Consider the following 24621-nt stretch of genomic DNA (forward strand, 5'->3'; position numbering starts at 1 on the left):
ACCTCTGCTTTGCATTGTTCAAGAAAACAAGAACTCATTCTTACTTTTATCTTTGTCCTCTCTATTCTGTGCAATTTTAAGATAGTATTTTTTGTTTTCTTTTACTAGAGTAAAATGTTTTGTTTTATTAGAACAAAACGTTTGCCAAGTTCTTTAGGATTAGAAGATAAGTGAGGCTCTTTTAGTACATGTTAATAGGCACATACATGTATTTCAAATTAATTATTCCTATACTGCCACTGTTAAAATGCTCATGTATGCCTTATATCCATGTAGACCAGCTTCCTTTTCAGCATCCATGTTACTTAACTAATCTTGTTTTTTGGTGCCATGTTCTTGAGAAATAATTTTGTAATCTTCCTTTTCAGGGCCACGTTTCCTGAGTAATTTGGTTATCTTTCTAATGGCTTGTTATGAAAGTAGTTTTTCCCATTAACCTTGTTTCTCTTGACTTTTTGAAAAATATACCCTTTTTGTTTTCTGAAAAGGTTTTTATCTCAACCTTTGCTCTTGCTAACTTATTGATAAGAAATCTTGAATCAAGTGGAAGTTTTGGAGAACAATTTGATGTTTTACTGTTAAGTAGGTATGAAGCCCTTAGAACAATTGTTTTTTTCATCTATGGACTCCTAAGACTCTTTTCATTTAAAAAACATCATTTCAGCCCTAGCTGGTTTGGCTCAGTGGATAGAACGTTGGTCTGTGGACTGAAGGGTCCAGGGATCAATTCTGGTCAAGGGCACATACGTTGGTTGCAGGCTTGTTCCCTGGCATGTGGGGTATGTGCAGGAGGCAACCAATTAATGTGTCTCTCTTACGTCGATATTTCTCTCTGTCTCTCCCCCTCCCTTCCACTCTCTCTAAAAATCAATGGAAAAATGCCCTCGGGTGAGGATTAACAAATAAAACAAAAACAAACAAACAAAAAGACCCATTATTTCATGCCCAGTTGGCGTGGCTCAGTGATTGAGCTTCGATAAAAACCAGAAAGAATAAACTGCTTAGGAATAAACTTAATCAAGAAGCCAAAAGACTCTTAGATACTCAAAAAATCACAAAATATTGCTGAAAGTAATTAAAGAAGGCACAGATAATGGAAAGACATCCTGCGTTCACTGAAGACTTAATATTAAGATGTCAATACTAAACAAAGCAATTGATAGATTCCATGCCATCCCTATAAAAATCTCAATGATGTTTTTTTCAGAAATAAAAAAAAGCATACTAAAATTCATATGGAAGCTCAAGAGATGCTGAATAGCCAAAAAAAAAAAAAAAAAAAAAGAACAAAGTTGGAGGTCTTGCGCTTCCTGATTTCAAAATGTACTGCAAAGCTATGGTAATCAAAAGATCATGGTACTGCTCGGCCAGTGTTGCTCAGTGGTTGAACGTCAACCCATGAACCAGGAGGTCATGGTTCAATTCCTAGTTCAGGGCACATGCCTGGGTTGCAGGCTCGATCCTCAGGAGGAGCCAATTGATGATTCTCTCTCATCATTGATGTTTCTATCTCTCTCTCCCTCTTCTTTCCTCTCTCTGAAATCAATAAAAACATATAAAATATTTTTAAAAAAGAACATGGTACTAGCATAAAGAAAGACATAAAGACTAATTGTGAAGAGAATAGAGAGCACAGAAATACTAGTAAACCCTCAGATATATGGCTAAGGCTGCCAAAATCATTTAATGGAGAAAAGACTGTCTTTTCCACAGTGTTGGGAAAACTGGATATCCACATGAAATTGGACCCTTATCATATACTATACACAAAATTTAAAATGAATCAAAGACCGCACCACAAGAGCTAAAATTATAACGCTCTTAGAAGAAAATATATGGGAAAAGCTCGTGTTATATATATATTAAATTCATCTTTGGATATATTTACATAAGGAATAAAAGAATATGTAAGTCAGAAAAGGATTCTGGGAACCAAAATAGTTCAAATGGAGAATTGAGAATCCAGGGAAATGGGCAAAATTGCAGAGATAACAAGTCTTTAAGCATGAGTTCAGGATTCTGCAGGCCCTTGCTTTAGGCATGGGGACCTGGGATTTAAAACTGAACTGTACTATCTTTAGACTGTCTAAAAAATTCTATGATTTACTGCCATGGATTATGGCAGCAGTCATGTGGAAGATTGGGTGACCCTGCCAGACTGGATCATCAAATTAACTAATATCTTCTTAAAAGGAATGAATTCAAGAATTTGTTGGAGCTACATCTGAATGCAAATGAAGTAGTGTTATAAATTATGAGCAACCAGACAGATAAGCTGATGATAAATGCTAAGCAATGAACTATATTGATACTATTGTCAACTTAGCAGAGATATCAAAAGAACACTTGGAAAGGAATAAATTAATAGTGTTTGTTATCACAGTGGGAAACCAAGGTGAATAGGGAGATTGGAGGACAGCAAAGTAAAACAGTTTATCTTCATATTCAAGGACATTCAGCATTTTTTTAAAAAAAATATATTTTATTGATTTTTTACAGAGAGGAAGGGAGAGAGATAGAGAGTTAGAAACATCGATGAGAGAGAAACATCGATCAGCTGCCTTCTGCACATCTCCTACTGGGGATGTGCCTGCAACCCAGGTACATGCCCTTGACCGGAATCGAACCTGGGACCTTTCAGTCCGCAGTCCGACGCTCTATCCACTGAGCCAAACCGGTTTCGGTGACATTCAGCATTTAAAGGATCTTTAGAGAAGTGTTCTAAAACTCTGGTGAAAGACCAAAGTTACATAAATGTTTAAAACCATTTTCAGCCCAGGCTGGGTAGCTCAGTTGGTTGTAGTGTCATCCCGTGCTCCAAAAGGTTGTGGGTTCAGTTTCCCATTAGGGCATATATGGGGTTGCAGGTTTGATCCCTGGTCAGAAGTGTACAGTCAGGAGTGTACGGGGGCGGGGGGGGGGGGGGGGGGGGAGGGCGCGACTGAACAATGTTTTCCTCTCACCTCTTATCTCTCTCTCTCTCTCTCTCTCTCTTCCTCCCTCCCCCCTCCCTCTTTTTTCTTTCTCTCCCCCCCTTCCTCTTCTCTCAAAATCTGTAGAAACATATCCTTAGGTGAGGATTAAAAAAAATTTTTTTTTGAGGCCCTGGCTGGGCTGCTCTGTAGGTTACAGCGTGGTCCCGATATGCCAAGGTTGCAGGTTTGATCCCCTGTTAGGGCACATATAAGAATCAATCAATGAATGCATAAATAAATGGAACAACAAATTGATGGCTCCTCTGTCTCTGTCTCTGTCTCTGCCTCTGTCTGACTCTGTCTCTCTAAAAGTAATTTAAAAAATTTCCATTCTGTCACCAAGTGATATTTCTGTAAAATACAATAAAAATGAATTACTAGAAAAATGAAATTAAAAATACATGGAATACAAAGCTGAGCTTTAAATATTGGATTCATAAGACTTAAAGCTACTCTTACAAATTGCTATAAAAGTTTCTAAATTCTTGCTCTCAATTCCTGTGTTTATCTCATTGTGGATAGTAACAGTTTATAGTCCAGCACTGGTCCATGGACCCCACTTTGAGTTGCACTGTTCTAGAAGGGTTTCTGCATTCTAACAGTCTAGAGGAGTTGACCTTTTTAGAATTCTGTCTCAGCGTTTAGACCAGGGGTCCTCAAACTACGGCCCGCGGGCCACATGCAAATACCAATATTGTATTTGTTCCCGTTTTGTTTTTTTACTTCAAAATAAGATATGTGCAGTGTGCATAGGAATTTGTTCGTAGTTTTTTTTTAAACTATAGTCCGGCCCTCCAACGTTCTGAGGGACAGTGAACTGGCCCCCTGTTTAAAAAGTTTGAGGACCCCTGGTTTTGACAGTAGTACATTAGTAATAAGTAATTCCTAACTACACTTTGGATAATCTGAAATACTGTTTTTTTTCTTCTAAAGTAAATATAGTAGAACAAATACGATAGATGGTTATAAGAATGAGACTTCTCTCGAAATTACGAAAATTTTCAGTTAGTTGGATCAGTAAAAACTCAGAGAGCATTATTACTTTATGTTTTCTGCATATATATCAAGGAAGCATGACTTTTACTTACTTATATTTTTATTTCAGTTATGGTTGACATTCAATATTACATTAGTTTCAGGCATATAGCATAGTAGTTAGACATTTATATAACTTATGAGGAGATACCCCTTAAGTCTAATACGCACCTGATATCATATACACGAATTACAATATTATTGACTCTGTTTCTTGTGCTGTACTTAGTACACATGGCTTTTGAGTAAGGAGAAATGTTTACAATACAGTCTCATTTTGTAAACACTTTTCTTTTATTCATGCACATTTTAATTAATTTTTAGTTTTTTAATCTTTATTGTTGAGATTATTACAGTTGTCCCTCTTTTCCCCCCATGTTGCTCCCCTCCACCCGGTTAACGCCCTACCCCAGGCCTTCACCATCCTATTGTCTGTGTTCATAGATAATGCATATCTATATAATAAAAGCCTAAGCAACTGTTACGGCGGAATGACCAGAATGACTGGTCGCTATGATGCGCACTGACTACCAGGGGGCAGACCCTCAACACAGGAGCAGGCCTAAGCCAGCAGGCGGACATCCCTCAAGGGGTCCTGGACTGCAAAAGGGTGCAGGCCAGGCTGAGGGATGCTTCTTCCAGTGCACGGGCCTCTAGTATGCATGTAAGATCTTTTTTTAATCTGTTCCTGCCCCTAAACCCCTTCCCTCTGAGAATCATCAGTCTATTCTATTTCCATGCCTCTGATTCTATTTTATTCACTGGTTTATTCTGTTCATTAGATTTCTTATTCGCTTATCTTGATTTTTAGATTCAATTGTTGATAGGTATGTATTTGTTGCCATTTTGTTGTTCATATTTTTTTATCTTTTTCTTTTTCTTCTTCTTCCTCTTCTTAAAGAATACCCTTCAACATTTCATATAATACTGTTTTGGTGTTGATGAACTCCTTTAGCTTTTTCTGGTCTGTGAAGCTCTTTATCTGACCTTCAATTCTAAATGATAGCTTTGCTGGGTAGAATAATCTTGGTTGTAGGTCCTTGCTATTCATCACTTTGAATATCTCTTGCCACTCCTTACTAGCCTGCATAGTTTCTGTTGAGAAATCAGCTGACAGTCGTATGGGCATTCGCTTGTAGGTAACTAACTGCTTTTCTCTTGCTGCTTTTAAGATTCTCTGTCTGTAGCCCTTGGCATTTTAACACATTTCGTACTGCTCAGGAGTTTTCTCATGTTTCGCGCGCCATCTGTTAAGGACCACTCACGTGTGTTCTCGTTTTTCATGCCCATGGAAAAAGGAGCGAATCTAGACACTTATGTAAATTTTGTTTGGTCCCTCTTCATAGAGGAAAATGTTTTACGCAGTACCATACGTTAAAAAAGTACTAGGAACTTTAATTGTTTAATTGTTTTTGTAAATAAAAATGTTATAATTATTGAAAAACAACACTAAAGTGCATTATGATGATTTAAATAACGTGCAGTTTGCCCAAAAACGTGCAGTCCCTGGCATATATCTTAGAGATTTCTATGCGGTACGCAATGTGTTAATTATGATGTGTCTTGGTGTAATCCTCTTTGGGTTCCACTTGTTTGGACTTCCTGGACTTGTAAGTCTATTTCTTTCACCAGGTAGTTTTCTGTCATTATTTCTTTTTTTTTTTTTTTTAAATATATTTTATTGATTTTTTACAGAGAGGAAGGGAGAGAGATAGAGAGTCAGAAACATCGATGAGAGAGAAACATCGATCAGCCGCCTCCTGCACATCCCCCACTGGGGATGTGCCCGCAACCCAGGTACATGCCCTTGACCGGAATTGAACCTGGGACTTTCAGTCCGCAGGCCGACGCTCTATCCACTGAGCCAACCCGGCTCGGCCTGTCATTATTTCTTCAAATAGGTTTTCAATATCTTGTTCTTTCTCTTCTTCTGGCACCCCCAAAATGTGAATGTTAGTATGCTTGTGTTGTCCCAGAGGCTCCTTACACTACCTTCATATATTTGGATTCTTTTTTTTTTTTGCTCTTCTGGTTGGGTTTTTTTTTGCTTCCTCATATTTCAAGTCATTGATTTGATTTTCAGAATCCTCTACTCTACTGTTGAATCCCTGTATATTGTTCTTTATTTCAGTCAATGTATGCGTAATTTCTGACTAGTCCTTTTCTATTTTTTTGGAGGTTTCTAGAAGATTCTTGAGTAACTTTATAACCATGGTTTTGAACTCTATATCCAATAATTTGCTTTTTTCCATTTCTTTCATTTATGACATGTTTCTTTGTCTCCGCATTTTGGCTGCTTCCCTGTGTTTGTTTCTTTGTTGCCTGGAAGCCTTACTGGTACCATAAACAGTTGATTAACACATATTTTGTATGTTATATGTATTATATACTATATTCATACACTAAAGTAAGCTAGAGAAAAGAAAATGTTATTAAGAAAATCATAAGGAAGAGAAAATACATTTATAGTATTGGTTGAAAAAAATCCACGTAATTCAAACCTGTGTTGTTCAGGGGTCAACTGTATACAAATGATATGAAATATAAAGCCCCAGAATTCAGAGGCTAAGGATACATCCATTTAGTACATGTTTCAGGTCAAGGAATGAAAATGGTGGCCTAAAAAGGTTACATGAATATTTTTATTGAACAAATTAAGTGTTTAGTGTAAAATTACTTTTATAAAATGATGTTGTACATTAAATGAATAGAAATAGTGTGTAAGTTGGCCTTGTCTCTGGGGATTTCTTTTTTTTAAAATATATTTTTATTGATTTCAGAGAGGAAGGGAAAGAGAGAGAGAGAGAAACTTCAATGATGAGAGAGAATCATTGATTTGCTGCCTCCTGCACCTCCCCTTCTGGGGATTGAGCCTGTAACCTGGGCATGTGCCCTTGACTGGAATCGAATCCGGGACCCTTCAGTCTGCAGGCCAATGCTCTATCCACTGAGCCAAACTGGCTAGGGCCCTGGGGATTTCTTATAGTATTTATTAATGTAAGAATTACCAGCATTCCCACAGTTGGAACAGGAATCAGTCCAGGGCATTTATGTAATTTGCTTTGACTTTGACATGACCTTGGAGTGTGCTTGTCCTCCCCAGTTCCACTTGCTCACCTGCGCTATTAATGCACTAGTTATCAGGTGCTTCCTGTGGTCCAGCAGGTATGCTGCTGGGCACTAAGGGATTCTAAGTTTAATTAACTCTGTTTTATTATAGAGCTTTCAGTCTAGCAGAATATCTCCATCACCTTGCATTTACCCTTATTTAAGGACAATTGCGGGTAGTTTTCTTTCTCCTAGCCTGTTCAGATCCAACTCATTCTTAGAGGCCAGTCCTATTCAGTGACACTTCCTTGATTTCCCGGGCTACAAGTGGTTTCTCTGCTCTCTCAGCTTCTATTGTGCTTATTTTCTTTAACCACTAATTTGTCAATTAATCATGTTAATTGCTTTGTGACTTGTATCTATTGTTGTCTTGAATTGTTATTTAAATTGTGCCTTGTTTGACTTTCATAAGTTTGATTTTTGTTTTTTGATTACAGTTTCCTGAGAATGGGCTCCTTTCTTTAACTCAGAGCAGCAATCTGAACTTTTTTGATTATGCACCTCAAATAATTTGCTAATGAACCCCCAATACATGCATATTATATTTATTTAATTATAAAATATGTGTATTTACTTATGTAAAATATAAGTTAAGAAGAATTATATAAGATGAAAAAAGCAACACTGTACTAGTAATGTTACTTATGATATGGTACTTTCACCTGTCATAGCTGAAAAAGAAATCTCTAAAAATATATAAATACTAATGGAAGAAATGCAACATTGGCTGCATGCGCTATGCCAAAAGACTAGTTTTCAACCCCACCCACCTTAAGATTTGTCTGTACTTGTTGGTATTATTTTCTAGCCACAGATTCTTTGCAAGAATCAATTTAAGCCACTTATTCATTTCTTAAGTCCTTTAGTATAGTTAAAACTAGGCAGTAGATTTCTTACATTCATGTAGCATATCACAGTATGCTGAAGGTAACTGAATAATTGAGAGAACCACTATCAACCCCTCATGAAAGGAAAATGTGAACTTGCATATACAGGTGGCTACCTTGATCAACTGGCATTAATTACTGTGATTATTACTAAGCCCAGGACATAGTACATATTTAAAGCAGTGGCTCTCAAACTTGAGTGTGAATCAGAGTCACCTGGAGGGCTTGTTGAAACACAGGTAGTGGAAATCATATTCTTACATCTTAATAAATACCAAAACCTGAACATCTGTGTTATCACTACCTAGATCAAGAAATCAAATGTTGGCAATGCCCCCAAAGCCCCCTATGTGTCTTCTTCCAGTCACCACTCTCTTCTTTCCCCATAGATAAACCACTGTTCTGACTTATAGTCATCACTTTCCTGCGGCTCTATAAATTTTTATCAGTACACAAGCACTATAGCTTTTTCTGGTTTTGAGCTTTAAACAAATGGAATCATACAGTATTTATTCTTTCATTCATCAGTATGTTTATGGGATTAATCTATATTGTTGGATTTAGGTGTAATTTATTTATTCCATTGCTATATATTTCATTTTATGGTTGTATCCTAATTTATTTCCCTATCCTATAGCTGATGGGCATTTGGGGATCCAGTTTGAAATTACATTTTAATTGCTCAGTTTGGGGCTATTTCAAAGTATGCTGCTGTTATTAACATTGTATGAATCTGCTTTTTAGGTTCCAGATTAATTTAATCTATGTACATATGTCTGTGTTCATTTACTTATTTTTCTTTATTTTCTTCTTAAAAATTGCTTTCTAAATAGATACCTTACACTTATTTGGTGACATCTATTTCTATAGATTTGATCATTTGATGTTATTTTCAATGGCATCTTTCTAAAAGTTTTTAATCTTTTAGGTGATTGTTGATGGTATATAGCAGTGATGGCGAACCTTTTGAGCTCGGCGTGTCAGCATTTTGAAAAACCCTAACTTAACTCTGGCGCCGTGTCACATATAGAAATTTTTTGATATTTGCAATCATAGTAAAACAAAGACTTATATTTTTGATATTTATTTTATATATTTAAATGCTATTTAACAAAGAAAAATCAACCAAAAGAGTTTGCGTGTCACCTCTGACATGCGTGTCATAGGTTCGCCATCACTGGTATATAGCTTTATGCAGTATACTGTGTATTTTTGAGTATGTTCTTTGTCTAGCAACTTTGCTAAACATATTATTTCCAGTAATGCATATGAAGATTTAAAAACTTCTACATGCACAGTCATATTATCTGCAAAAAAATATAGTCTCATTTTTTCCTTTTCAGTATTTACATCCTTATTTTCCCATGCTACTTATTTGCTAGGACCTCCAGCACAGTGTTGAATAAAAGTGATAAGAACAGGTAGGTATTGTCAACTATGGTTGTTGGCACCAATTCAACACCAACATGAACCCCAATTTGGGGTGAGGTGAAGAAGGAAGCTTTATTAAGTGTAAAACATCTCAATTGTGATACAGCATGGTTGTGGGGCAGCCCTGGGACTAGGCCCCTCTCTGGCTAGACAGCTCTGCTCCCCACTGGAAAGGGAAAGTATGCTTCTTAGAGCTACAGGGTTATATAGACAGAGCTGCCCACCCCCTGGTCCCTGATTGGTCTGTCCTCATGCAGATGAGGACTCCAGATCCTCCCAGTTTGATTCATCCAAGGGATACTTTCTTGATTGGTCATAATGGAGCTGCTCTGATTGGTGGGTGAAGCTGTTGATGGGGGGTGGGGTGGGATATAGCTGCACAGCTCTGACTGGATGGAGAAAGCTTTAGTCCCATTGGTTGAAATAGGATTTCAGAAACTCCTTTATAAGGGCTGGCTCTGGCAGAAACACAGTTCAGGCAGACAGTTAAGTGCAGACTTCTCTGTGAAGTGCAGTTTGCAAGAGAGGCCCCTGTGTAGAAATGGCTGCTGGGCTGTTTTTGAAAATTTGAGCCCAGTTAACCACCAGGAGCCCTTCTTAGTAGGTATCTTCTTTTTCAGGGTCCACAGTATCCTTGTCTCATTTTTTTTTATCTCAAAGGGAAAAAATTTAACATTTTGTTATTAAGTATGATGTTGTTGTAGGCGGCCTTTATCATATTAAAGAAGTTTCTTTTTTATCCTTATTTGCAAAGAGTTTTAAAAATCATGAATGGCTGTGTAATTTTATCTTGCACTTTTCTATTAATTTTCTCTTCTGTTAACAATGAATTAAATGCACATATTAGAGAAGAAAGCTTAAACATTAATGACCTAAGCATCTAAAACAATTAAAAGATTTTCCCTCTCCTAGTTAACTGTTAAAAATAATATTTGAGCCCATTATACCTACTGAAATAACATTTAATCTAAACCTCAATTCTGTTATAGGAGTACTTACTAACATTTAAAAATACTCCCTAAAGTAGATTGGAAATCTATCATCCATAAATGGAGATATAGCATAGAAACTGGGAATAACACTTGACGCCACATGAACTGGCAAACACATTTAAAAAATAGTTTATTTTCATAATTTTAAAAGCATTCTGGGCTGAGTCACTTATTTTGGTAATGGCATTTTGAAATCTTATGCTAAGAATTGAATCCATCATTTTCTAGTAGGGCCTAGAAATAGATTTCAGGCTCTAGAGATATAGAGGATATACTTGGTGTATTAGGAACACCATTTGTCATCAAGTAGATAGTTCCATTCTGCTAGAGAACATTGTAAAAAATCTACCTTAGTGCAATTTTGTTTTATAGATTATTTTGATAGCTGTTAAGATAGCCCATATCAGTCTTCTAGCTTCTTTACTGTTGTGTTTCAGTGGAGAAACTGATAATTCTAAAACTGATTTAGTCTGAGTCGAATCATTGATGATAGAGAAAATAAATTAATTCTGTAAAATGAAAATGTGGTGAACATCAGCTAACAATAATTCACTCTAATTTATGACTTAATAGTTATTTAACAGGCAGTTATTGGTCTCTGAGCCTGTTTTATTTCACGGTCACCTGTTATTTTAGGTTGCCAAAGCTGAAGACTTCCTTCTCAGCTGATGTTGAATATTGTTAAGCACAAACGTCATTATCAAGAAAACAGGAAGCTGTGTAGGAGAACATGCCAAATGGTAAATTAATAGTCTGGGGAAAGGAAGCTGACGTAGACTCAGGGAAGGAACCCTGGACCCATCTACTTAGTTCTTTTTAGATGACTTGAAGCATAGATATGGTTTAAATGATTATTTTCTCCAGAAAATATGTGAAATAATAGGTTTAGCATTAAATTAGAAAGCATTTATTTTGCTTATGTTTTGCATTGTCTTAAAAATGCTATCGTCTTAAAGGGTTATATTATATCTTGTTTTAGCTGTGTTAATCCAGATTAATTCTCAGCTGTCCCTATAACCATATAAAGTGCACTGAAATTGCCAACTTTTCCTCTTTATAGTGGGTCTTTAATGATCTCCGTAACTAGGACCTAGTAATGACTTAGAGGATTCAAATCCAAATTTATCTTTCACTATTTATTTAAAGAGTTTATTTACTTAGAGTTTGCTAAATAAATCAATAGTGCCACATTGTAGAGCCTATTTAATCAAGTTATGAGAGCTTTGTTCCCTCTTTTATGTCATTGATGTACGTGTATACAGTTCCTATACTTATTACTGAGAAAATAATTTTCATTAAAACACGCATGGTAGAACACTCTTTTTGGCAGTGTTTCATCAGCTTTTACTTTTCATTATTATAGGTACTTAATAAAGAAGCATTTGTTGAAAAAAATCATAATTCACATTTTTCACTAAGTTTCCCCTTTTTAAAAAAAAATATTGATTTCAGAGAGGAAGGGAGAGGGAGTGAGAGATAGAAACATTAATGATGAGAGAGAAGCATTGATCGGCTGCCTCCTGCACGCCCCACACTGGGGATTGATTGAGCCTGCAGCCTAGGCATGTGCCCTGACCAGGAATCAAACCGGGAACTCCTGGTTCATAGGTCAACACTCAACCGCTGAGCCATATCAGCTGGGCCTGGGCTCTTTTTAGTGCTGAGTGAAAGCTAAGAGTCTGTGTTTAAAATGTGACCATAAAGTTACTCTTATTTTATAATTCTTGGCATCAAAGACTACAGATCTCTTTTGGACGATATACCTATATTAGAAGAAGGATACATTTCTTTGAGAGAAATAAGTGAAGCAGTGTTGGTGTTTATTGTTAGAAGACATATATATTTTATTGTGAGATAAATAAATTATTTGTTTTAGGGCAAGTCTTACTGTCTTGGCCTCCATGACCACCGTGGGCTTTTATTTTGTTCTGTAAGCCATTGTTTTAATCTTTCATTTATAAATCACTTTTTATTTACTTTGTTAAATATCTTAAATATGTGGGGTTTTAAAAAATATTTTCTTTTTCTTTTTTTAAAAGCTGCACGTCACTGACTCCTGGACCCAATTGTGACCGATTTAAACTGCATATACCATATGCTGGAGAGACATTAAAATGTAAGTCAGTGATGACTGTTTTACTAAAAATGTAGATTACAGAAATTGTTTTAGGGTTCAGTTCTTCTGGGGATGATATATATAGTTAAATAATATGCTGGTGCTTCTGTTTCTTGACTTACCAATTTTAGGTATTATTATTTTTTGACTTCCTCCTCTGAGACATGAAGCATCAGCCTGTTTTCACTTCACCCTTTATCTCTCCTTTTTCCTCCTCTTTAATGTGATTATATCATCAGTATTGGTTCCTGTGTTGGTTACATTTTTAAAGGATTATTTAAAGCATTGTGTTGTACAGTTAAATGAACAGCCTGTAAAAATTCTTAGTAAGTGCCTGGCACAGAGTTAGCACTGTTATTACTTAAGCACAGTCTCTCTACAGTGACAATGAGCACGTGGTATGCTTTTATTTAGTTTCGCATTAACCACAGTGTTTTTGGCTCCCCACTTTATAAGATGAAGATAATAGCCCCTGCCTTTACCTCCCAACTTTTGTTTTCTATTATTTTCCTTTTGCATTGTCAAGATTGATAACATGATTTACTCTAAATCTGTAATTCTCTGGTCTCTGTCTATAAATTGCTTGAATGATTGCTCTGCAGGCCTGCTCCTGCACAGTTGTCACATGGGATTTACCTTTGTTGTTCTCTTGGATTTGACCTTTTTTTGTAGAATCTATGTATTGAGAAATCTGTTTTGTATAGTTATATCTTGGTAAACAGGTTACCCCTTTATCTTGCTGGAACAAAGTCTCAAATAATTTGCTCGGATTCCTGTCTCCCTCCACCCTTCCACTTTTCCTGTAGAGCTCTTCTGATGATTTTTTATTACCACAGTCATAATTAGGTATCTTAATTTTTAAGAGTTCTTTCTTACTCTTGCTCTCTGTTTCTTTCACAATGTTTTGTTCTTATTTTATGAATATAGTATCTTAAAAGTTTTCAGCCTTGGCCAGTATGGGTTGGTTGGAGATCGTCCATATGGTGGTGTGTTTGATTCCCACTCAGGACACATACCCAGGTTGAGGGTTTAATGCCTGATCAGGGCACCAGCATGAGTTTCTCTCTCTCTCTCCCTCCCTCCCTCTCTCCTTCTCCCTTCCTCCCTCTCCCTCTCCCTCTCCCTCTCCCTCTCCCTCTCCCTCTCCCTCTCCCTCTCCCTCCCCCTCTCCCTCCATCCCTCTCCCCCTCCCCTCCCCCTCCCCCTCCCCCTTCCCCTCTTCCTCTCCCCCTTCCTTTCTCTAAAATCAATTAAAAAAATTTTTTTGAAAGGATATAGAAGTTTTTTTTTAAAGTTTTCTGAATTATCTTAATTACCCTCTCCCCCCCAGGGATTATTTTTGTTTATCATTTGTTTCACCCCTCTGTTATTCTATAGCCTTTCCTCAAATAAAAGGTGATTTTTGATTGTCCAATTATATTTAAGACAGACAATGAAACTTTGATTGGGACTTCTGTGTAGGCCTGGGCTCACTGAGTGTATGGATTAATGGTGGGCTAGCTGTTAGTATGAGGAACCCCTACATGTCATATTTTAGAGTTTAATTGTTATAGCTCTCCCTTAAATTATTTGTTCTATTTCTTTAGAAAATTCCTTGCATATTTTTTCTGGAGTTACATATCTGGCCACCATGACATTTTTTGAGAGGGTTGGTATTGTGGATGAAAAATGGGGTTCTGTGGGTAACCTTATAGGGTGATCTGATTATAAATCCCTAACTGGGCAGGTCGTGGTGGATAGTCATACCCCAGGCCTATAACATTATTTTATTTATTTTTCAATTATAATTGACATACAATATTATTTTATATTAGTTTTAGGGGTATGGAATAGTGGTTAGACATTTACTACAACATTATTGATTTTTTCTATGCTGTACTTTATATTCCTATGACTGTTTTGTAACTACCAACTTATACTTATTAATCCCTTCACCTTTTTCACCCAGACCTCTGGCAACCATCAGTCTGTTCTACATATCTATGAGTCTGTTTCTATTTTGTTTGTTCATTTATTTTCTTTAGATTTCACATATAAGTAAAATCATATGGTACTTGTGTTTCTCTGACTTATTTCACTTAGCATAATACCCTCTAGGCCCATCCATGTTGTCACAAATGGTTAGATTCCATTCTTTTTCATGGCCGAGATATATATGTATAACTTCTTCTTTATCCAGTCATCCATTGATGGGCACTTAGGTTGCTTCCATATCTTGGCTTTTGTAAATAATGCTGGGCCCATGTGACTTGAAAGGAATATATATTCTGCTGCTTTGGGATGAGATGCTTTAACAATATCAATTAAATTAATGTGGTCTAAAGTGTCATTTAGGCCTATAACTTATATAGTGAAGTATTTTAAACCAGCCTGTCCATGGTGCTTGTGCGTCTAGGTTAACACACCTTTGAAATACCTCTAAGGGGGTGTCAACCTTCAAGAGAACACATAATCTTGTTAACTATTCTGTAATCCTATCCCCTCCTTGCTTTCTTCAGTCTTCCTTATGTCCCTTCCTTAATTTCAAATGCATAAAAGAAGCTGCAAAACTGTTGTTCTGTGGGAGCATTTGAGATCTTACTCCCTGGCATATGTTGTCAGTTTCACTCAAATAAACTCTTATAAAAATCTTCTACAGGTTTGGACATTTCTTACCGTGACAGTAAATATTCCCTGTGGAACTTTTAAAAAAAACTATATTTTTTTTATTGATTTAAGGAAAGAAGGGAGAGGGAGAACGAGACAGAAACATCAATGATGAGAGCGAATCATCGATTGGCTGCCTCCTTTACACTTCCTACTGGGGATGAGCCTGCAACCTGGGCATGTGCCCTGACCGGGAATTGAACCATAACCTCCTGGTTCATAGGTTGATGTTCAACCACTGAGCTATACCGGCCGTGCTCCCTGTGGAGCTTTTAATTGTAAATCTCCCTGTTCTTAGCCCCATGTCTCATTCTTACCTCTCCTTACACTGGATGACCACAAGTTTTTATGGATTTACCAGGACAGATGGCTTCCTGCTCATCAGTAGCCTCTTTCTCATGTTACTGCAGCCAGAGCTTTCTCTGCCCTGTTTCATCAAGTACTGCTTTTCCATCTGCATTCTGCCTTCTAGGAATTTGTTGAAATGTCTCATCTACCGATTGCTACTCTTTCTTCTTCCTCTTCACTCTCCCGTTTTGGATTTTTATCTTACTCTTTCTTCACTATCATTTAATGGCAGGGTGGGTCTTGCACTGATCATAGTATACAACTTTATCTGAAGTTTTTCATTAAACCCAATTGAAAAGTTATGATGTGTGACTTAAATTGTAATTTTAACCAAGGCTGAATCAAATTATTAAAGCTTATGGTAATTTTATTTCATAACTTTAAACTCAATGAAGTTTGAGATGGAGATGGTATTATTTATTAAGTTATATCTTTAGCCCCTAGCACAGTAAAGATATTCAATTAAGTATTTGTTGATGAAATGAATTTATGCATAAATTAATCTTTGTGTTCAGATTTTTGTTGTTTGAAGTATGGTGTTATAGAGAATGTGACATTCTGTTAGTTGTACCTATCTTTTACCAACATAAATTCAGTTTTTAGAAGTTATTTATTATACAAGGAATTTGTAACTGGAACATTGCTCTTAACAGTACAGAAAACAGAAAGGACATACAGTACTTTGCAGATCTGGAGTCTGTGTCAATTTTGTCTTTATATATTTTGCTCTACTTTCTCAAAGCAGATCAGTGAAAATAGCATACTAGTACAACTAAATTTTATATTTTAGAATATTTTATATATTAGAAAACAGTTTTCTATAAATTTTTCTCTGTGAGTAAAGGAAATTTTGTGCAGTTAAGGATATTGAGAATGAAAGACAAAGAGGAGGGTATATTTCTACCCATGAATTCATGAATTGATTCCTACAAGAATTACCCACATTCAAAATGAAGTAATTGAAACACAAGGGACCTGCAGATTGCAGTACATTAGGAATGATGTTACTGTTTCCTCAGCTCTATTAATGTGAAGAGATAGCTCTTCAATGTTGGGACAGTGAAAGAGTTACCACGTTGTGTAAGATTCTTATGGGAAATATCAAAGGCTATCTGAATTTAAGAGAAATCCTGGAATTTCATTATTGTAGAAGAGACAGCTGGTACTTAGAGGATTGTAAAAGTGCATCTTCCAGTGGTTGATTTAAATAAAATACATGTTAAAGTCTATGATGGTGCCACTAAAATGAGTGAAAATTTATCAGTTGTAGTAAAGTTCACAGAGGAAGTTCAATGAGCTTCATATAAATGCATATTTGTAAAAAATAGCCACCCTAGTCATGATCTACAGCACTTAATTCTTGAAGAGATTATGCTTGTGTTTTGTGTACCCTATTTAAATAAGCCAGAGAATAGGCTGTTTTGATCATATTTTATTTCCAGTCTCTGGTGTATTGCCTGACATTTAGAGGTGCTCAGTAAGTGTTAGTAGAATGAATGAACCATGTTCATTCTTTGGATCTGGCAATGATGAGGTTTGATGAGGAAGTGACAGAACTCTTAAGTATTTTCAATTTTACAAGTTGGTTAAATAATACTATGTAACTATAAAGAGAGATGATTGCAATACTGTAATATCATTCAAGTCTGTGGCTGGTAAAGCAAATGGTTTGCTGACTGGTTTCAAATTTGAAATTATCTTTTTTTTAAAAAAAATGATTTTCCATACTAACAATTTACTTTAATCAGGGACTGTTTGGTTATAAGAAACCCATTAGAATAAACAAAAATTAAAGAGACTTTTTTGTTTGTCTCTATTAGAAATTAAGTGAATTCCATGGTGTCCAAGGGTGGGAAGTGTAGCCACTCCTCATAGGCACTGGTACCAGGGACTCCAGAAAGATGGTAGACACCATAGTAGCCAGTCAGTATCTGTGTCTTTCTCCCACATCATACTCTATTGTCATTTTATCACCCCCCCCCCCCCCCCCGCCCCACTCCCCTAGATTTCTGTTTCTCTTCACACAGAATATAAATCACTTCCTGAGCCTCTTAAGTGGTAACTCAATTCAAGGCCACCGGAGGTTGCCTATGGTCTTGGAATCTAAATTCCTAGGAGAGAGGGTCTGATTGGCAGCTTGAGCTGGGTGTCCACTCATGATCCAGTCATTTAGCCAAGAGTTCTGGGTTATGTATTCTCAGCCTGGTTACTAGAGGCCAGTTTGGCACAAGGTCAACATGGGCTTGGGCAGGTACTCTGAGAGGGCATCTGTTGCACTGTCTCAGGAATTCTTTCTAAAGAGCTTCCAAATGAAACTGTAGACATTTTCCACTTTATCTTTAACAATAGAAGCAATACTCTCATTTTTTTTTTTATTAATCTTTATTGTTCAGATTATTACATTTGTTCCTCTTTTTTCCCCCCATAACTCCCCTCCTTCCAGCTCCCACCCCACCCTCCACCCTCACTCCCCACCCACTGAGTTCATCCATAGGTGCATGATTTTTGTCCAGTCACTTCCCGCATCTCCCACACCCCTTTTCCCCCAAGAATAGTCAGTCCATTCCCTTTCTATGTCCCTGATTCATTATAGTCACCAGTTCATTCTGTACATCAGGTTATTTATTCACTTGATTCTTAGATTCATTTGTTGATAGATGCATATTTGTTGTTCATAATTTGTATCTTTACCTTTTTCTTCTTCTTCCTCTTCTTAAAGGATACCTTTCAGCATTTCATATAATACTGGTTTGGCGGTGATGAACTCCTTTAGTTTTTCCTTATCTGTGAAGCTCTTTATCTGACCTTCAATTCTGAATGATAGCTTTGCTGGATAAAGTAATCTTGGTTGTAGGTTCTTGGTATTCAGCACTTTGAATATTTCTTGCCATTCCCTTCTGGCCTGCAAAGTTTCTGTTGAGAAATCAGCTGACAGTCGTATGGGTATTCCCTTGTAGGTAATTGAGCCTCTTTCTCTTGCTGCTTTTAAGATTTTCTCTTTGTCTTTTGCTCTTGGCATTTTAATGATGATGTGTCTTGGTGTGGTCCTCTTTGGATTCCTTTTGTTTGGGGTTCTCTGCGCTTCTTGGACCTGTAAGTCCATTTCTTTCTCCAGGTGAGGGAAGTTTTCTGCCATTATTTCTTGAAATAGGTTTTCAATATCTTGCTGTCTCTCATCTTCTGGCACTCCAATGACTCTGATATTAGTCCGCTTAAAGCTGTCCCAGAGGCTCCTTACACTATCTTCACACTTTCGGATTCTTTTTTCATTTTGCTTTTCCAATTGGGTGTTTTTTGTCGAATCTTTGGTTTGATTCTTGTGCTCCTCTGGTCTGCTATTGGGTATAATATTCTTTATTTCAGTCCGTGTATGCTTACTTTCTAATTTCTTTATCGTAGCATCGAGGGTCTCATTAGTTTTCGTGAGGCTCTGCACAAATTTATGGCAAGCCCTCAAAATTGCGATTCTTAGCTCCATATCCTCCATTTCTGTCATGTTTTTTTGTCTCCGCATCTTTTATGCTTTCTTGGTGCACCCCCTTGTGGTCTCTGTGCGCAGTCTTGTTCTAGCGAAGCCTTAATTGTTGTAGTTAACACTAGAGGGATTTGACCATCAGGCCGACTGGCTGTGGAAATCAGCTGTGGGAAAACTTCAGTCCTCAGGGGAGGCGCTAGTCCAGCCCTTGCCTGAGGCGATCGGCAAATGGCTGTGCGCAGGGTTTGGGCGGGACGGGCTCAACAGGGCGGGGGGAGGGAGCAGCTATGGCCGCTCTCAGTCCGTCCCCAGGGGCTCTGCCTCTCTGTCCCAGCAATCGCTGCAAACCTCGGAGGGGCCGTAGCCAGACAGTCCCGCTTCTCCCGTTTGAGACTGGGTCCCTAGAGACTCGCCCGGATCTGTAGCCCAGAGTCTGAGACTCCCTCCTGATTGAAATCGACAACCGCGCCCTCAGCCGCCAGCCCGCTTTGCGCGCGCACCCTCACCACCGCACCGCCGTACCTTTAAATTTTCCACACTGCGCCTCCGCTGAGCGTCGGAATGCTGTTGTTTTTGCTTCTAGTTGAAGAGACTCTCCTCAGCCAGCCTTCCCGTGGTTCTGGTTGATGTCTGCTCCGACTTTTAGTTGTATTTTTGAAGTGGTTGTTTACGGCGGCAATCTCCAGTGTTTACCTATGCCGCCATCTTCGATTCCCAATACTCTTCATTTATCATCTGAGAGGAATGATGATTATTTCAAAGCCATTTGTGGCAGTGAAGAAGTCATGCCAAAAAATTATCTCCAAAGATTTTGAAGTTGACTATTCCAGAGGAAAAACTGAAAAAAAAAAAGAAAAGAAAAGATTATGATTTGGATAATACATTCTCTCCAATGTTCTCAGAGGAGCAGTGTAAAATTACCATTCATTTCTGAGGCTTCCATAACACATCACTGAATGTAAGTTTGTATTTTTTGGAGAATAATTACAATGAACTTAAACCAATCTTCGAACTGCGATTTAAATGGAATGCACCATTTAATCGTCAAACAATAGTCAAACATATACGAAGATTTTAATAGACACGTTGCAAATAGTGTTCTAGAACTTCTGCCTTACTGAATATTGAAATCAATTTCATTTTGATCCTATCTAAAGTGGTTTGGCTGATATGTGTGTGTTCCTGCAGCCAAACATAGTCTCCAAGATCACCTGCAAGGAGAGCAGGAGTTAACCATTTTTACTATGACTTGTAACAGTTGAGCTGAGTAAAAAGTTGGATACTGTGTAAGTGGATTTAGTATTTTGCATCATGCTGAGAGGCATTATAATTTTCCTTGGTAGCGTAGTTAATTTTACTTTATTTTTATCTTTTCAAAGGATTCATTTACTTAAAGATTATTATCTAGCATTCAAGGTATTTTTAGAGGCTAATTAGGGAGGCAGGTCACCTTTGATTTAGTGAATGTTCTAAAATGCTCATGAAAGGCAAGTAAGAAGTGCTAATTTTGTGGATTAGACATTATTTTTCCTTTGTTCTGGTATTTCAGAATTTTTTTTTTGAATTCATGGAATGTTTAAAAAATTTTAAGAATAGTAATGAATATTAACTTATATTTATAAAGTCAGCTTAGTTATAGCTAAATATATAAAAATAAATAAATTTGGCTTTGATGCTGATTATAGTTTATTAAATGTGGTTGATAAATTGCTAAACTAACTTACTGAGCATTTATTTTGTAGAGTTAGGTTTACTTAAACACATTATCTCCTTTATTTTATTTTATTTTTTTTGTTTGTTTTTAAATATATTTTATTAATTTTTTACAGAGAGGAAGAGAGAGAGATAGAGAGTCAGAACATAGATGAGAGAGAAACATTGATCGACTGCCTCCTGCATGCCCCCCACTGGGGATGTGCCCGCAACCAAGGTACATGCCCTTGACCTGAATTGAACCTGGGACCCTTCAGTCCGCAGGCCGATGCTCTATCCACTGAACCAAACCGGTTAGGGCAACACATTATCTCCGTTAATCACACAATAATTCTGAGATATATATTTATAGCCCACTTTTTAATATTAACTTTATTGAAGTATAATTTACATATATTAAAATGTACCTATTTTAGATGTACAGTTACATAAATTTTGGCTGTTGTAAATACCTATAATTAATTACTTCACCACAGTCAATATATATAACATTTTCATCCCCCAAAGATAAAGAATGTTTCCTTCCCTTAAGTCAGTCCTCTGCCACCATCTCCCCACTCCCCGAGCTTTTAGTCTCTCTGAAACTATAAAACAGTTTTTCCTGTTTTAGAATTTCATATAAATGGATTTACATACTAGATAGTTTTTGTGTATGTCTTCTTTCAGCATGATGTTTTGAGATTTGTCCATATTATCCCTTATATTAGTACTTTTTATTGCTGACTAGTATAACATTGTATGAATAGGCCACTGTTTTTTAATTCATTCTTCTATTAAAGGACATTTGAGTTGTTTCCAGTTTTTGGCTATTATGAATAAAGCTGCTGTTACATTTTTATATGTCTTTTTGTGTTTTCATTTTCTTGGGTAATATCTAGGAGTAGAATTGCTATGTTGTAAACTAAGTGTATGTTTAACTTTATAAGTATGTCATTTTTAAACTGTTTTTCAAAGTGGTTGTACTATTTTATATAACTACTAGAGGCCCAGTGCACGAATTCATGCACCAGTGGGGTCTCTCATCCTGGCTTGTGGGATCGGGCCAAAACTGGCTCTCTGACACCCCCCCGAGGGGTCCCGGATTGTGAGAGGGCACAGGCCAGGCCAGGGGACCACACCAGTGCATGATCGGGACCAGGGAGGGACGTGGAAGGTTGGCCAGCCAGGGAGGGACTGTGGGAAGGCTCCAGGGCATGTCCTGACCGTCTCGCTCAGTCCCGATTGGCTGGACCCCAGCAGGAAGCTAACCTACTGGTCGAAGATCTGCCCCCTGGTGATCAGTGAATGTCATAACGACTCTCTGCCCCCTGGTGGTCAGTGCATGTCATAGTGAGTGGTTGAGCAGCCTTAGCATATCATTAGCATATTATGCTTTGATTGGTTGAACGGATGACTGGACACTTAGCATATTAGGCTTTTATTATATAGGACTAGAGGCCCAGTGCACGAAATTCATGCACTGGTAGGGTCCCTAGTGGCTGATGGCTGCCAGCCGGGTACTCCCTCCCTTGCCCCGGCCGGCCCCGCCTCCTGGTCGAATTCTTGGACGAACTCCCAGTCGAGGGGACGATTTGCATACTACGCTTTTATTATATAGGACTAGTAATTTATGAGCAGGCTAGTTATCCCATATACTTGCCAACATTTAGTATTGTTGGTCTTTTACATTATATCCATTCTAGTGGATGTATAGTGGTGTATCATTATGGTTTTGACTTTTCATTTTTATGTGCTTATTGGCTATTCATATATCTTTTGTTGTGAAGTGTCTGTTGAAATCTTTTGCTCAATGTTTTGATTGTTGGTCTTTTTGTTGAGTTATGTGTTCTTTATATAGTCTAGAAAGAAGTTGTTTGTCACTATTTTCTCCCATTCTGTGTCTTCCCTTTTCATTTTCTTATGGTATTTTTCCAAGAGCAGAAGTTTTTAATATTGGTGAAGTCCAATTTAACAGTTGGCTAATTTTTCAATTTTATTCATCTAGGTAGGACAGGGGTAGGGAACGTCAGGCCTGAGGGCTATATAAGGCCGAGAAATAATTTGGTTTGGCCCTGTCAAGGCATTAGAGGTGAGTTAATTAAATGTTTGACCAAATATAGCAGGCTAATTTTTAAGTTGATAATTTTATATGGCCTTCGAATGATGTCATAAATATCCAAATGACTCTTGGCAGGAAAAAGGTTCCCCACCTCTGACCTAGGTTATTGATTTGAGATTTTTCTTCTTTTCTAAAATTGGTGTCTAGTGCTATAAATTTCTAACTACTGCTTTAGCTGTATCCCAGTGGTCTGGATATGTTGTGTTTTCATTTTAATTCATGATATATTTTTAATTTCCCTTTTGATTTCTTTTTTAACCCATGAGTTATTTGGAAATGTGACATTTAGTTTCCAGAATTTTCTAGATTTTTCAGATATCTTTCTGTAATTGATTTTGAATTTAATTCCATTATGATCAAAGAACATACTTTGTATAACTTAGATCCCTTTAAATGTAGTGAGACTTCTTTTATGGCCTAAAATATGGACTATTTTAGTAAGTGTACAGCATCTTGTTGAGGGTACAAAGTTGGTGCCAACAAGTGCCTACATTTCTATTAATTATCTTTGTATTTCAGGGTGGTTTCCTCCAACCCATTTTTTTGCAAGATTATGGCACGGGCAATAGTGCCTTCAGATCAGAAAAGAAAGACTCATACTTTTTCAGAGGAGGTAAAGTAGAGTTTTAAAAATTCTGGTCTGACTTAAGAATGAAGGGTACTTAGGACACTAGGTTCTTTATGGAAGTGTATGGAGGGCCCAGATGTGCTTCTGTTTGTTTTGAACTAGTCCCTATTTTTTATTATTTTGGCCTGTAAGGGCATTGAATTGCCTTCATCTCTAGGATATTTCAGACAGAAGTTGGCAAATGACCTTTGAGACATTTGATGGTAATTTCAGATGGCACAGGCACTCCAGACCCTTCAGGTTCTTGCATGGCAGGCTTTACGTGGCATTCTCTGATAGTTGATCTCCATTGATTTTCACTGGATCATTAGTCTGCTTTAGGGGAAATAATTGAGATTTCATATTTCCATTCCCCCAAAAGATATGAACCATGTCTTAATTTCTAGTATATGACATCATTCATATTAACTTGTATATATTGATTCTTAATAAATTTATCTTTTTTATATGTATTTATTTATGTGCTAGATACAGATCTTCATTTCTGTTGAAATTAAAAAGTAAGACCTCTGTGTGCTATAACCAGACTACTAATTCTTCATAGAACTGTTCTTTTAATACTGTTCCCAGGCTGCTATCAAACCTCTAATTTATTGAAATCCTTATTCATGTTTTCAGAGTCAGGAAAGATAATCATCTTTGGATTCTTCTTCAGCCAGTTCTGTGTCAGCATATAAAAAAGAAAACCAGCAGTGGCTTTACCCTTCACATTTTCCTTTTGATACCATTCACACTAAGATCCTTAGTAACAACTCCAACAAAAAAATAAATCCTTGTTTTTCTTCTGCCTTTGGCTACAGGGCTAGGTTGTAAAAGGAAGGGAACAAAATGTTTTAGTAGGGTCATCATTAGTGATAGGGCATTAGAGCCATTAAACAAATAAACAGTTTAACAAAAAATACAACAAAATAGAAAAGTAGATGCTAGAGGATTTGGAAGTTGCAGGGAGTTTTGTTGATACAGGATTTCAGATGAAGACCAGACACATGTAACTTGTGGGAGGAATGAAGCGACAAGGGAAGAGAGATGAATGGGAATAGAGTTAGCTTGAAGATTAAGAGGAATGATTAAAAAATATTTTTATTGATTTCAGAGAGAAGAAGGGTAAGGGAGAGAGAGAAGCATAAATGATGAGAGAGAATCATTGATTGGCTGCCTCCTGCATTCCC

At 37.1% G+C, this 24621-nt stretch overlaps 1 protein-coding gene across 2 annotated transcripts in view; it reads left to right on the forward strand.

Moving 5' to 3' along the window:
* The window catches only part of BABAM2 (BRISC and BRCA1 A complex member 2), a 351823-nt gene that overhangs the window by 11362 nt on the left and 315840 nt on the right, over nucleotides 1-24621 (forward strand). For both annotated transcript variants that reach the window (XM_070428913.1, XM_070428914.1), the window contains exon 3: nucleotides 12468-12544. In XM_070428913.1, the coding sequence (XP_070285014.1) occupies nucleotides 12468-12544 (77 nt within the window). The remainder of the gene's footprint in view (nucleotides 1-12467; nucleotides 12545-24621) is intronic.

The sequence above is a fragment of the Myotis yumanensis genome, unplaced genomic scaffold (genome assembly GCF_028538775.1).
Source record: "Myotis yumanensis isolate MYYU_CA2020_CCGP unplaced genomic scaffold, mMyoYum1.0.hap1 SCAF_11, whole genome shotgun sequence".
Lineage (NCBI taxonomy): Eukaryota > Metazoa > Chordata > Mammalia > Chiroptera > Vespertilionidae > Myotis > Myotis yumanensis.